We start from the raw sequence: 15,603 nt of genomic DNA, 5'->3' as shown, positions 1-15,603 counted from the left end.
TTGGTGTTTTTAAACATTCTTCTAATGATAGAGGACATATATGAAGAAAATTAGGCTTATCTTTTTATTGTATGTATTTTTTCAAATCCTGGTAATTTAGGAGCACATGGAAATATGACTTTTGAAAAAGAATGTATTTGTTACGGTAAATTACGCTCCGTTCTGATGCATCCACTTGTAGATCCATGAACGTCTTCGCCCTCTTCGTCTGTATGGCTACGGTAATGTGGGTTGGGGGTGTGAGGGGGTGTAAACTAGTGGTAGAGCATGTAAACAGAGAGCTCTCAGCAGCAGGGAGGGGGCAGGTGGGGTGGGGTTAAAATGCTCCCACCCACAACTCAGAGGTGACTTTCTAACGAACTCCTACCGCTCTGCAGAAACAATGTCCTAGAAAACAACACAGGTTTTTTATTTTGGCGAAAATTAACCTAATCATAATTAAAAGACCACTGAGAACACTTTTACAATTGTTTAAAAACAGGTTGGAGTAAGTCTTTAAAAAATAAAATGCATCGGGCTGTTTTAGGACTGTTTTCAAAGAACCGGGTGACGACTAAATAGCATCTTTTACAATGTTATTGCAGTTCTTCTTATATCTAACTTGTTTTTTTCCCTCCACAGAAACGACTCGTCCTCACACAAAATAAGACCATGGCAGAAACTGTCATATTCTTTCTGAGTGTTTTTGCCCTTGTCACCACCACACAGGGTGAGTTGTGACATCCAGCATTACAAACACTCTTCTCTGCATTTCTCATGATTTTGTGTCTCTTTATTTTGCCTTTCCCTTGGATCAGCTGAAACACTGTTTATTTAAATCCAGGTTAAAGACCCACCTGTTCTCAGCTAAAATTGATTAGTCTGGATCCAGAAGTTTACATCTGTACTGTTTATCTATGCTTGATTCAAATTCAGTTCTTTTTGACTTTCTTTAGATCTTATTTTGATGATCATTCTTAAAATTCTTTTGATTGCTTATTTTAATTTTTATGTAAATAACTTTAAACTGTCTTTGTACATGGAATGTATCATACAAATAAACTTGCTTTAATTTATTTCTTTTCTAAATAGGTCAGAGCTGTTCTAAACCCGTTGGAAAACCAAATATGTCCTTGAAGGAGGAGTATATCCTGAACAATACTTTCCCTGACCAAGCTCGAGTTTCTTTTGCCTGTAATAGTGGATACGAACCTTCTGGAGGGTCACCTACTATAACCTGCAACGCTGGATCATGGAGTGAACTGACGTTAACATGCGAAAGTAAATATTGCTGCCTAACTTATCAAATGTTTTTTAACATACTTAAAGATGATTTTTATTTTCAGTCTAACTTTGCTCTGCAGTTCATTAGTTATAAGCATAATTATTTGGCTTCTCTCATTGCAGGGAAGTCCTGTGGTGCCCTGGGAGATGTGGAGAATGGAAATGTTGAATACCCAGACGGTATTCAGTTTGGTGACAAAGCGGTGATTACTTGTAACCCTGGGTTATTAAAAAAACAAATAAACCTTTGATATTAACATTGATTAGAAATGCAGTTTTGATGGGGTAATACTTGTAGACAAGTGTTTTTAGATGTTATGTAGCACCATCACTACCTGAGTGTCTTTGAGCAGAGCGCTCCACCCCAGAGTGGCAGCTCTGTATCTCCAGGCCCTTTCGTTATTTAATTTGCAGATACTTTCCTGATACAATTTGGTGATTTTTCTCAGACTGTGGCTTTTCTTTGTGTTTCTAATGGCTCAGCAGCAGCAACACTAACACAGCTCTGACTACAAACCATAGAATCGTATCCCATTAGCTCCCTGTTCAACACTATGGTGTAGCTCGTCTTGCCTGGGCTGTTTAGGTGTTACGGGCTTAAAACCGCGCTACCATGTCTGGATTTTGAAAAATGTTCACTACTAGAACCTGGTGAAAATGAACTTTGGACACAGTGAACAACACAGACACAAAAAGATGAGATCACTGCAGGAAAAAAAACATCAAAAATATGAATGGCACTAAAATCTTTTATGGGGCTCAACAAAAAAAATTCAAAATCCACTAACAGAACCAAAATGCGTGTGTCAGGGATATCCAATTCTAGTTTTATAATTATTATGGGATAGATACAGGACCTACAGCTCGGCTCCAATGGTGTGGCAAAGTACCAAATTTTAATTGGAAAATTAAAACTTTTGTTCAAGCGATCCTCATGACATTTCACACACATGCTGCCAGGTTAAGTTTATGACCACAACCTTTGACCTTTGACTTCAGGAAGAGGCCGCCATCATCAATTTTCCAAAAAAAATATCACTTTTAGATCCAACAACAAATTTAAACTCCACCAAGGGATTTTGATCTATTGCTTCGTTACTCCTCAAGCATCTTTGGAATTTTGATTTTATTTCGATTTTTATGCTGCAAAAGAGGCGTTTTCTTATTGTTCTCATATTGATGACTGAAATATTGTGAAACTTTAATCCATAAATCCCTGGCTCAAGCTGAGCGAAATAAAATGCTATATGATACAAACATATTAGGAATGTGGGCGTGGTTAACAAAAAACCTCTGTTGCTAAAAGGAAATCTAATGATGTACTTCCGTCGATTTTTCTAAAAACGACAGGTTTATCACCCAAAAATAAATTGGTTGCTTTGGAGAACCAACTAGAAAGACACAATTATAAAAAAAAAAAAGTGGGTTGTTTTTATTTCTTTAAGACTGTGTCACATGCTGCTCTCTGACCGTGGCAGTGGCAGAAGTGGGGGGTAAGTGCTGTGTAGACGTTGCTAAGCCAGTGAGGGTGGGTCAGAAGGGGAGGCAGCGAGGGCGGTAATGTGTTGTGCCTGCGGACCACACAACACTGCTTACGGCTTAATTTTTTTTTTAAGTCTGTTTTTAAAGTGACTGTCATGATAGTTTAAATCCCTACTTAGAGAAATTTCACACCTGCTATTATGAGCTTGAATTGACATCTATTTTATTTATTTTCTTCTTCTCCCTGAATGCAGTTACGCACTTGTTGGTGATAAAGAAATCCTTTGCATGGCCCAAGGATGGGGTGGCAGGTTGCCCACATGTGATGGTCAGTGATTTTCATGTATTCACTAATGGTGACAAATTCCTGAAAACGGCTAAAGTTTCCTTTTTAATTTCCTTTTTACAGCGGTGCAATGTGTAACGCCCCAAGACGTAGAGAAGGCCACCTTCAGTCCGGTTAAAGAATCTTACAAATATGGAGAAGTTGTGACATACAAGTGTTCTTCAGGATTGACAGCCATCGGATCACTGCAGTTGACGTGCTCAGATGGAGGAAAATTCGACGTTCCCCCTCCAACATGTGTCTGTAAGTGTTTCATTAGTATCTACAGGTGGTGTTTCTGGGAAAGACAAAAATGTTTGTTTCTTTTTTTATTGTAGTTGTTCAGTGTGAAGATCCTATCACAGGGTTTCTGGATTTTGAAGAAGGTTCACAGCCTCCATATGGATTCAATTCTACGATCAAAGTGAAGTGTTCGCAGGGTTATGAATTAGTCGGAGAGCCTATTTTGCAATGTACAATAGAGAGCAAGTGGTCTCCTGGCATTCCAACATGTAAAAGTAAGTTTTTGACTAAAATGTCTTCAAATTTGTGTTTGTTTATTTATTTTTCTTTTATTAAAACGCAAACATGGGTCGACAGAAAATGAGAAGGCGTGGGTGATCTCAGGTTTAGCTGACGATCCAAAGATAGCTTGGAAAAAAAAACACACATGCTTCCATTGATGCATATTTATTTATTTACAGCCTTTTCCAGTGACTTTTGGTTCTTCAAATCCTTGATCTTTTCAAGATATTCCAGGATTTCCAGGATTTTTGCCTCCATTGAAATACATGGGGAATCCTTGAAAACCTTTGCTTCTTACTGTGGTGCAGAAGCTCGCTGGTTCGATACCCAGCACTCACATTTTTTACAAAAAATATCGTTTTTGTTATTGTGCAGTTTTCACTTTATTTATACCGTATTTTCCGAACTATAAGTCGCTCCGGAGTATAAGTCGCACCAGCCCAAAAATGCATTATAAAGTCGAAAAAAACACAGATAAGTCGCATTGGACTATAAGTCGCACTTTGACGGGAAATTTATTTGACAAAATCTGGGACCAAGAACTAATAACTTTCACAACCTCATATGACACAATCATAGCAGACTGTTTATTTCATAATTACACAGTAATTCTTTCTCAAACCTATTTATTTATTCTTTTCATGAAGCATCATTGGCCAACTAATACTCTGTTTTCATCCTGTATTTGTAGAAACAGTTGTCATTTTTATTGCATTTCTGAATCTATGAAATCATTGGAAAATAGAATATCATGTTTTTAGCCTTCAAGATCTTACTGTAAAAAAAGTTTGCTGATTCTCTGAGTCATTTATCATACTCTTAACAGTTAACATACCTCATACATCAAATTGACCCAGGAACATCATCTTTGTTCCTCACAAATGAACATAACAAGAGGGTTAACAATGTATTTATTTCAATTTATTTCAAATATAAGTCGCTGCGGAGTATAAGTCGCACCCCTTGCCAAACTATGAAAAAAAGGGCGACTTATAGTCCGGAAAATACGGGTAGTCAACTTTGATCATTTATTTATTTATTTAGCCGATTATTACCCTTTAAGTTTCATTTTTTTATTCAGCGATACAGCATTTAACCCTGCATTTTCTGCTGTAAATGCCTTTCTTCTAGTTTGATGGACAAGTTGTAACTTTTTGTCACTTATGTTTTTTTTTAAAGAAACCACACCCATTGTGCCCACCACCACCACCAGAAGCTTCTGCTTTCGCCTTCCTTTCCTCCATAGAAAAATTGTACTTGATTTGAAAATGAAAGGTCACAATTTTTAAAAAATCTGCTGAACCTTATCCTTGCCACATTTCATTAAGTGCAATTTACAGATGTGTAACTTGTAAAAAAGCAAAAAAGTACACACATTGATGACAAATAAAAAATAATGACTCTATTGCATAATAATGTTTTGTGTCAGTTGGTAGATGCTTCAATTTTGAAAAGTATCAACAGCTTTCTTGGGATGTTTGGAATTTTGAGAGATGAGTTATGAAAAATCTGTTGTATTTCATCCACCCATCCATCTAGCAGAATCTGCTGTATCCTTTTGGGTCACAGGGTTGCTGGAGCAAACCCAGCTACTGTTGGGTGAAGGCAGGGACTGTTGCAGGGACACATAATCACACACAGGCTCACCTAGTGACAATATGAAGAAATCAGTGAACTTATGAAGCATGTTTGTGTTCTGTGGGAGGAAGCCAGATTGCCTGGAGAAAACCTGCACACACACGAGGAGAACATGCAAACTCCACACAGAAATGTTTGGATTCAAACCAGGGTTTTCTCGCTGTGAAGAGCCTAATCACTACACCACCATTTACCCCTCTAGTTTACATTTAGTCATATAAAAGATAAACTGCATCATCTTCTTTAGACTTAATTTGTAAAGACTGGAACCGAAAAACCGGAGCTGCACGGCAGCTTTTAAATTATTTTAAATGTACGGCGCCTTGTTTGACTCCGGTCATTTGAAGGTGCCATATAAATAAACTTGAGTTGAGTTTATTCAACAGCTTCAATGGCCATAAGTTATTTTCTGTGTTCTAAAAAATAAAGTCTGAAGCCTGATGTACTGTTATCAGTTTTCTCTTTCTCTGTGTTACCATTTAAAACATTTCAAGTTCTGCTTAGAAACCTTTAGACATGTATCCAACTACATCCCAGCTCTTTAAAAAATGCTTTAAGCTTTTATATTTCTAACTTTTTCATTTCTACATTAATTCCTTCAAAATAAAATTCAGTCTTGCTTGAAGACCTATTCTCACAATTTACTTACACAATGCTGTTTATAGATGACAAATCTTCTTCCATCGCTTTAATATTTTCAGGAAATGCTGTAAAGTGAGTCACTGATTGTGTCTGACTTACTTTATTGCAAAGGGGAAAAAACAAGTTAACCTAGTTAAACAGGAAAATTGTGAAAACAATAAAAAAACCACTGAATTAATTGTTTTCAAGTGCCTTCACTGGATTAATCTGCAGCACTGATGTCGCTCTAATGCTGGTAAACTGCATCATGACTTCTAAGAAAAGCAGAGGAAGGCTGATCCACTCAGACTGCTGCCATGTGATTGGCTTATAAACCTAGGGCTTGTCTATTTCAGTCTTGGCAAGTGAAAGTGTGATGCTGTCTGCTGTACTTTTTGGCAATAAAGTGATAAATATCACCCTTTCTTTTGTTTGATCCACTCCTGCATCCACAGCACAGTTTCTAATATTCAGCTTTTATTGATGGCGAATGTCAATAAATGACCTGTGAAAAATACTGTATGTTACACAGAGATAATGAAATCTGAGACACAAGCAGCCCTTCTCCAGGACAGAAAATGATACATTTTCTACAGATAAACATATGATCTCAGCGTCCTATTTGATCATCTTTTGTTCTATTCCCAGTGTTTTTTAAATGCGTTTTTTAGGCCAAATTGAAAAACCTGTGTTGTTTTCTATGACATAGTTTCTGCAGAGCAGCAGTAGTCTGTTAGAAATTCGCCTCTGAGTTGTGGGCGGACTTGTTAGCTCAGAACAACCCTGCCCCCATTACTCTTCCATCTGTTTACACACAAAATGGTGACTAATATTGGAGCTATCAGCCGTATAGTTGTTTTTGATTATATGCAAAGGGTTCATTCTCCACCATGGTAACCCTTTTAAAAAGAGAATGGTAGTATCACCTGGTGTAAAAGACAGGTAAACCTATGTCTCACCAGAGAGTTGATAAAGGTTGAAATGAACAGAAGGCCAAAGATACGACCATTTGGAACTCCAATAACTGACTTTAAGTCGCTCAAAAACACTTGAAGAGACAGCTCCATGTTGTATTCATTGTCTGTTAGCATTGTGTGGTCTGACATTGGGTTAGAGCTGTTGCGTATTTCCGCAGGTTACATTACAAAAAACGTCAAGTTCCCACTTTGTAAGTCACCTTTTATTCTCCTTGAGCGACTGAGAGAAACAAGTCAGACGCTTTCTGATAACACATGGAGATGCTTTTCAACATTTGACATGCAGGTGTAGAACATGCAGCATTCAGGTCTTGAAGTGTCTTTTAACAGAACACTGCAGGCTTTTTGTTTGTATCATAGTGTTGTTATAATAGGTACAGTAGGTGTGGCAAAAATAAAGTATAATAAAGTGTTTTCACATAAATGCAGCCTAATGCCAGTACTGTGCTGACTGGCAGCAAAAAAACCAACAAAAAAACACATTGTATTCATCTTCCTTTCTGTCATTCACACTAGCAAAACCCCACCATAGAACTCTAGTGTTGGGTTTTACCACACGAAAAACCTTTATAGACATTTTCTTTCTCCCCCTTTTGCTTTCGACAGCATTATTTAAACAACTTTCTCTCCTTAGATAATTCCTGATCTAGATATGTATATTTAATGTTCCACTCTGATCATCTTTTGGTTTATTATGAAGGCATTCCCAGTGGTTTTCTAATTACGAGTATGCTGTTTTCAGCCAAAATCAAATAACCATTTTATTTTCGTTTGTCTTTTCTAGGACAAAGGTTATGCAGAGCAGCAGTATTTCAATTAGAAATTCACCTTTGAGTTGTGGGTGGGACTCTTGGTTGCGGTGCAACCCCCCCACCCCCTGCCTCCCTGTTGCTGAGAGCTCTCTATTTGCATGCTCTCGTGTTTACACCCCCAACCTATAACCAATACTCCAAGATGCAATTATGAGCTAAATTCTCTTTATATTTTTCCTCCATCGTGAGAAAAAATACAAAAAACAAAACATGATTTTCAAAACACGATTTAGGACTAATGCGGAATGTGGTTTAGGTCAGGCCTATCAATTTATGAGCCATTCAAGGCTTCTTTCATGGTTTACAATGTATAGCGCCCCACTGTTGTTGAATATGTTAAAATCTTACTGTGTGAACTGTAATATTTGAGAAATTGTCACATATCTGTCATATGTGAAAGACAAACCCATCATTATGTTTTTACCAAAAAGGATAACTTTATTTATATTTTTTGATTTTTTTATGTTATTTTATTCATTTTAGTGTTTTATGTCTGTTATGGTTTCCTCCCTTTCAAACCTTTTTATCTCACTTTTAATTTAGTCCATTACAGGAGTGAAACGACTGACCTTTGCTACTACTCCTCTACTTTTACAGACCAGAGTACATTAGGAGGCAGAGTAGAAAGGTCTTCGGTTTCAGAAGGAAGTTAACTTCCTCAAATTGAGTCAAACAGGGCTGGGTTCAATGTCTCATTCTTTAGCGATTGTTTGTCAAGATAAGAAGTGAATTGACCACAAACAAATAGAAGTATTGTTGCATAGTTGTCATGATCAAAACTGTAAAAACTAATCCTACTTTTCTGATCACATATTCAATTACTAGCTAATATTTGCTCCTTGTAGAATATAAACCAACCAAAAACAAATAAATACTAAATACATTTTATTTTTATTTTTTATATTATTTATACTTAAATAAATCTGTTGGTTAACATCTATCAAATTAAAGCAAATTTAAATTAATAATCTCTTCATTGTTTTATGTTGTTTTTTTTCATACTTTATTACGGTGGCCGACAGGGCTCACACGACATACAAATGGAAAACGCAACGGCATTACCCGAAGCAAGACGAAATTACCCGAAGCACAACGGCATTAAGAGACAGCGCAACGGCATTACCCGAAGCACAACGGCATTAAGAGACAGCGCAACGGCATTAAGAGACAGCGCAACGGCATTACCCGAAGCGCGACGACATAACCGCAGCATTAGCATTAAGCTCAGCACAACGGAAGTGAGGACTTTTTTTCCGGGGAAAAAATAAAAGCCTGGCAGATTCAAACTATTCGGTACGACAGAATTTTAGGGCCACCAAAAAAAGTAAAATTATGAAATTTTAAACCGTAAATTTATGAGAAAAAAATTGTATTTTTACGAGATTAAAGTGGAAGTGAGCATACAGGGCAGCAGCAGCAACAAGTGAACGCTGCAAAGCAGCAGAGCAGACTGACTAAACTTAGTTGAACAGGTGAGCTGAATGTTTATTGATAACGTTCCAAATGTCTGGAAGTTTAGTTGTTTGATTTATGATTTATTAATGTTTTATTTTTTGATTGGTGGTTTGGAGGATCTCTGCAGCCCGATGAAGCCGACGGCGACAGTTATGGAGTGTGCGCGCGCGCGTGTGTGTGCGTGCCTGTGTGTGTGTTGGAGACCCCGCGTGCATGTGTGAGAGCACGGGCGAAAGAGGGGGGTGAGAGCGCGGAGCGGGAGAGTTTGCGTCTATATTGTGTGATCGAGACTGAGAACCTTAATAAAAAGATGATGTCCCTCCCCAGAAGAAGTATTTTGTCTTATTAACTCGCTCTGGAGGCTGACGATCCGAGCGGGAAAGTGAATCCCAAACGAGGATCCGCCTTCGGCCCTGGAGAAAATCTCCCCTGCGTTTCCGACCACAGTCAGAGAGAAAAAAAGAGAAGTTATCGCGCAGGTTCAACAGTATCCCTGCAGCTGTCCACCTGAATCCTTTCTTCCTCCATTAAAGATCAGATCTCTACGTTTGTGTGACACTTCCGTCTGAGGAGGAGCACTTTCTGGCATTTTCAACGTTCTAATGCTAATATAACAGACTATTTTCATTCCTCTTTATTGTTATATGTTATAACGGGACGTTTCATCTGGAGGAGGTGGCGTATGTAACACTGTTTACTTCTGCATTGGTGTTCTGATGACAGGTTCATGTCGTAAGGTGACAGATGAACTTCAGGATATGTGAATGAAAAGGAAAAATAAAAGCTGCAGCGGTTCTCTACACCCAAATGTTACACACAAATCAGATAATTTTCAGTGTAAACCGGTTTTCCGGGGTTCGGTGTCAGTAAAGCGGAGTTTCATATATAAAATAAGGAGCTCAGAGAAACATTTGGGTGTAGAGAACCGCTGCAGCTTTTATTTTATTTTTCAGCGTTCACTTGTTGCTGCTGCTGCCCTGTATGCTCACTTCCACTTTAATCTCGTAAAAATACAATTTTTTTCTCATAAATTTACGGTTTAAAATTTCATAATTTTACTTTTTTTGGTGGCCCTAAAATTCTGTCGTACCGAATAGTTTGAATCTGCCAGGCTTTTATTTTTTCCCCGGAAAAAAAGTCCTCACTTCCGTTGTGCTGAGCTTAATGCTAATGCTGCGGTTATGTCGTCGCGCTTCGGGTAATGCCGTTGCGCTGTCTCTTAATGCCGTTGTGCTTCGGGTAATTTCGTCTTGCTTCGGGTAATGCCGTTGCGTTTTTCCATTTGTATGTAGTGTGAGCCCTGTCGGCCACCGTACTTTATTGACAAACAACACAGTACAATAACAATGTGAATGTCTCAGGGGAAATTGCAATGTGTACATATTACAGAAAATATAAGAAATAAAACAAAAAGTATATAAATATATACACATACATATACAACATAAGACAAAAAGAATCATTAATTCAAAAATCTTTGGGGTTTAATAAATTTTAAATTTTTCAAAAATTAAATTAGTTCGAATTGCTTTTTGGTTTTGCAGATGTTTGACAATGGTACAGTACTGATTGATTTCACTCAAAAACTGCTGGAATTTAGGTTTGGAGTTTGACCATTTGGCTTTATGGTTATGAAATTTTGCCAATAATAAAAACAATTGTGTAATGAAGATACAATCTTTGTCTACTTTGACATTAAGGTAACCCAGAACAATGTCTTTATCTAAAAATGTAACAGTTTGTTTAGTTATATTTCCAATATAGTTTCCCACTTCAATCCCAAACATATTTGTATGTCTGCAGTCCACAAACAGATGATAAATAGTTTCCTCCTGAGTTCCACAGAATGAACAAGACAGGTCCATGTCCACAACAAGTCTACTCAAAGTGTTTTTGGTAGGATATATACAATGCAATATTTTGAAGGACACCTCTTTTATTTTGTTATTTAGACAGTATTTATTACTAATAGTCCAAGCATATGTCCAGTTTATGTCCACAAATTTGTACTCCCAATAAAATTTCCCAGCAGGTAAGGTTGTAGTATGTAAAAGATTTCTTATTTGCTTATTGGAAACTGAATTAACACAAATATCCACATTGTCCAAAAAAATTGTCTGGGTTCTTAATTCACTTGTGTTATAAATCCCTTTAAACAGGTGAAGTAGACTGGTTGGAATGGCATCTAACACTATGGCATATTCTCTGGGTGGAACAGGAATACCGAATTTTAAAAGAAATTCTTCGTACGTCAGAAGATGTCCATGAGAATTGAAAAGTTGTCTGATTAAAACAATATCATTATCATACCATCTAGGAAAAAAAATGATTTATTCTTGTATTCTAAATCACTGTTATTCCAAATAAAACAATTATGTTTATAAACGAGTTTCCAGGCCAGCAGGGCTTGTTTGTAAAAGTTTGAAAGTTTTGTGGGTAATTTTTCAATTTTATAATTACATTTTAGCAAGAATTTAATGCCTCCCATTGTGTCAAATATATATTTGGGAAATGCATTCCAGATATTGTCTTCCTCTTTCAATAACTGGCTTAACCACTTTATTTTAAAAGAGTTTTTTAACGTTTCAAAGGTTAATACTTCCAAGCCTCCATATTTTCTGGTGTTACACAAAACATTTTTCCTTAAGTAATGACATTTTTTCCTCCAAATAAAATCAAATAATGTTTTGTTTAATAGGTGTTTTGGCATTTCTAAAGACAGAGACACATAGACAGATCTAGAGATTCCCTCAGCTTTAAATAACAGAATTCTACCGTTCAGAGAAAGATCTCTCATTAACCACATGTTATATCTTTTGATAATTTGTTCAGTTAATGGCTTGAAATGAACATCACTGCGATTTTTTTCATTTTTATCAATAATTATACCAAGAGATGTAAGTGAAGATTTAACTGGAATACCGTTGATTTCTGGTGAATCATGATCTTTAAGTGGAAACAGGACAGATTTGTTAAGGTTCATTTCTAATCCAGAGACTCCAGAAAAGTCCTTGATTCCTTTGATTGCGTTTGTTATTTCATGTTTATTGGCCAAAAAAATTGTTGTGTCATCTGCTAGTTGAGAGAGTTTAAATTCTCTCCCTAAAGCGTTAATACCACGAAAATGGACATTTTTTTGAATGAAGGGCCATAACCTGAGCAACTAGTAAAAAGAGAAAAGGGCTCAGAGGACATCCCTGCCGGATTCCTCTGTTAACATCAAATCTGGGAGTTGTGCCATGTGCCAGTTTAATGGAGCTGTTGCATCCATTGTAAAGAACCTCAATTGCTTTTAAAAATCTTTTTCCAAATCCAAATTCTTTAATAACTCGAATCATAAAACTGCGACTAATTGTGTCAAATGCCTTGTAAAATCAACAAATAAGATAAAACTATCATCTTTAATATATTCGCTATGATCAATCATGTCAAGTATTAATCTGATATTGTTGGCAATATTTCTACCAGGCATGAAACCAGATTGTTCTTCATCAATTATGTTATCCAGTCCTGGTTTTAATCTTTTGGCAAAAATAAGAGCGAATATTTTAGCATCATTGTTTAACAGACTAATTGGTCTCCAGTTTTCTATGCATAATTTATCTTTTTGTGGTTTGGGGATGTGTTTGATGAGGCCTTGTCTGAGAGTTGGGGGCAATATACCACAAAATAAATTTGTTTGAAAAGGGGACATCATTACCTGGAGTTTTATTATCTTTAAGAGATTTAATACAGTCTTCCACTTCCTGTCTTAATTTTCTGGTCACAAGTCTTTTCAAAAGTTTCACTGACTTTTCCAATCTTATCTTTAATATTGTTAATAAATAATTCAATATCTTCTTCCCTAAAGCAATCTTTAGTGTAAAGTCTCTGATAGAATTTTGCAACATATTGAGAAACCTTTTTTGTATCTTCACTTATTGAATTGCCAATTTTAATTTGACGTAGACAGGAAATTTTTAAATTTCTTTTTTCTAAGTTGAAAAAATATTTAGTACATTTTTCACCTTGTTCTAACCATTTTCTTCTTGATCTAACAAATGCTCCTCGTGCTTTTTTTTCATATATTTTATTCAATTCTGATTGCAAAGAAATTAGTAAGTTTTGTTTTAGATCAGATAAATTCGTTTTTTCATTAATAATCATTATTTTTCTTATTAGTTCTGACTCTCTTTTTTGTTTTGCTTTAGCAATTTTCTTCCCAAATGATATTGCCAAAGATCTTATTTCATACTTCATTAACTCCCAACTATTTGAATATTTTTTTAATGTAAAGGCTTGTTTCCAGTATTTATCAATTAGTTTTTCTACTCCACCAGTAAATTCTTTATTGTTTAATAGTAAATTATTCAATTTCCAATAGTCTACGTTGCATTTGGGTGCATCAGTTTCCATATTAATTTTAATGGACACTGTATTGTGGTCTGAAAAAACATTGGGTATAATCTCAATGGAATCAACTGTATTTTCTATGTCACTAGAAATTAGCCAAAAATCAATGCGGGAACACTGAGATCTGTCCTTTTTGCTCCAAGTAAATATTTTCTCATCAGGATGTTTATGTCTCCATATGTCAATCAAATCAAGTCTATTACATATGTTTTTCAACTCTTTTGCGTCTTCTTTCTTGGGTGGAAATCTATCAAGATGGCCATGCATTACAGCATTAAAATGTCCTCCCCATAAAATCTTAGTGGTGGGATATTTTTGTAGGAATGTCTTAATTTTTTCTTCCAATGTTAAAAAGATTGTATTTGTTTGATTATTTGATTGTTTGATTATTGGAGGCAAATGTATTAATTAAAATAAAATATAATTGGTCAAAATTCACTACAAGAATAATCCATCTCCCATTTTTGTCAATTAAATGCTCAAGAGTGCGGCCTTTAAATTTGCCCTGTAAAATAATTACCCCTGCTGACCTGTTGCTACCAAAAGAAAACCAGACATTTTTACCCCATTGACTTCTCCAAAACTCCCTATCTGCTTCAGAAGCGTGTGTCTCTTGAATGAAATAAAAGTCTGCATTTTTATTTTGGCAATATAAAAAAGATGCATTTTCTTTTCAGTTGGTCTCTAATCTAATACCCCTGGCATTCACAGTTAGTTCATTGTTTTATGTATACAACTGTTTTCCGAGAATGGTGACGTCACATAATGCCCTGTCTTTTGACGCCCACTTCCGCGAGAGGGCGAGTCCTGACCACAGCTTGGAAATAAAGAAAAAGTGAAGCTTTCTACCGTTAACCATTGTTTCAGTAAAGTCCTGGGTAAGTCTCACTGTGTTTCCAGCGAGTGCCTGTACTTCGTGTTGCGTGAGGAATTATTGAATTATTGGCATACCGATTGTCTATTCTGATCATTCGTGAGGTTACAATGTTAGCTTAGCTAGCTAACCTAGCTTAGTGCGTTTCATTATTTATTATTTTGTTGTGGCTGTTATCTGTTGTTAGGCTCGGTGTCTCAGGTTAGCCAAGTTAATATTTATACCGCCGCCTGTCAGTTTCTCTTTTATATTTTGGCAGAAATCTTCTTGGAGTACAGGTTAAGTCGCGATCCAGCCACTCCGTTCGCAGCCGTGACGCATGATTAACTCCCACCGTGTTTTTAGCCTCGTTGCTCTGTCATTGAGTTCCTTGAGGACCTGGCTGAAGCGGTGGCATGCGTTAGTCTAATTTTTACAGTTCAGATACAAACAGCTTTTCAAATTAAAGCCGGCTTGAAGGTTTCGTATTGAGTTTGCGGTTCAACTTGATCGCTGTTTATGTTAAATGTGCTATTTTGTATATAGTCGTTTAGTGTCTGAGGATTAGGCACTGACGAAAATAAAAGCATTTAAGTAAACTCTACGCCTTCCTAATCGATTAACGGTCTTTTTTCTGTAAACCATACTTTATAGGTGTATATCGAATACCTTATTATTCATTTAATCTACAACAGTTTTTTTTATAGAACTACCGATAACGTAAATCCCTTTTTGTGCTGCTGCTAGCAGGGTAAAGTGCAGCTCACTGACCCTTATAATGTGGAGTAATCGCCAACTTAAGTTAAAGAGGCAACAAAACAAGCCTGAACTAAATAAATCACAGTGGCTTTTGGCTGCTCTTTCTAGACCTTCAGATAAGAAGCGATGTATTTTTGATTGAAAAAGCATTTCTATCAAATCCAGGTAAATTATTTTAATGACACAAAAAAAATCTGTTGGTTAAATAGTGGATTTTAGTGACAATCAGGCAAAGAAATAAATTACAAATATGTCAAATACTACAGTAGGTAAAAACAAAAATAAATCAGGTATTCCATGTATCATCACCTCACCTATAATTAGAATCTTACCAATTGTAGTGTCTTTTAGGATTATTAACATTGTGCTTTTGGTGTTTTTAAATATTCTTCTGATGATAGAGGACATATATGAAGAAAATTAGGCTTATATTTTTATGATATATTTTTTTCAAATCCTGATAATTTAGGAGCACATGGAAATATGACCTTTGAAAAAGAA

The 15,603-nt window shown here is 36.2% G+C and overlaps 1 protein-coding gene across 19 annotated transcripts in view; it reads left to right on the top strand.

Annotated features, from left to right (window-relative positions):
• Positions 1 to 619: 619 nt before the first annotated feature.
• LOC101157860 (membrane cofactor protein) overlaps positions 620 to 15,603 on the top strand; it is a 34,423-nt gene continuing 19,439 nt past the window's right edge. For 15 of the 19 annotated variants that reach the window (XM_011477551.3, XM_020704876.2, XM_011477550.3 and 12 more), the window contains exon 1: positions 14,242 to 14,368. Coding sequence is in view for 4 of the 19 variants with exons in the window: in XM_011493962.3 (XP_011492264.2) it covers positions 652 to 709; positions 1,072 to 1,260; positions 1,387 to 1,486; positions 3,000 to 3,073; positions 3,155 to 3,334; positions 3,409 to 3,588; positions 4,775 to 4,884 (891 nt within the window). In the remaining 15 variants the exon portion in view is untranslated. Of the gene's footprint in view, positions 710 to 1,071; positions 1,261 to 1,386; positions 1,487 to 2,999; positions 3,074 to 3,154; positions 3,335 to 3,408; positions 3,589 to 4,774; positions 4,999 to 14,241; positions 14,369 to 15,603 lie in introns of those variants that run through there. The other 4 variants (XM_023956842.1, XM_023956840.1, XM_011493962.3 and 1 more) reach the window with 3 other exon arrangements.

This window comes from Oryzias latipes, chromosome 7 (genome assembly GCF_002234675.1).
Source record: "Oryzias latipes chromosome 7, ASM223467v1".
Lineage (NCBI taxonomy): Eukaryota > Metazoa > Chordata > Actinopteri > Beloniformes > Adrianichthyidae > Oryzias > Oryzias latipes.
Note: the sequence above shows the minus strand (reverse complement) of the source record. Positions and strands in the feature narration are given on the sequence as shown.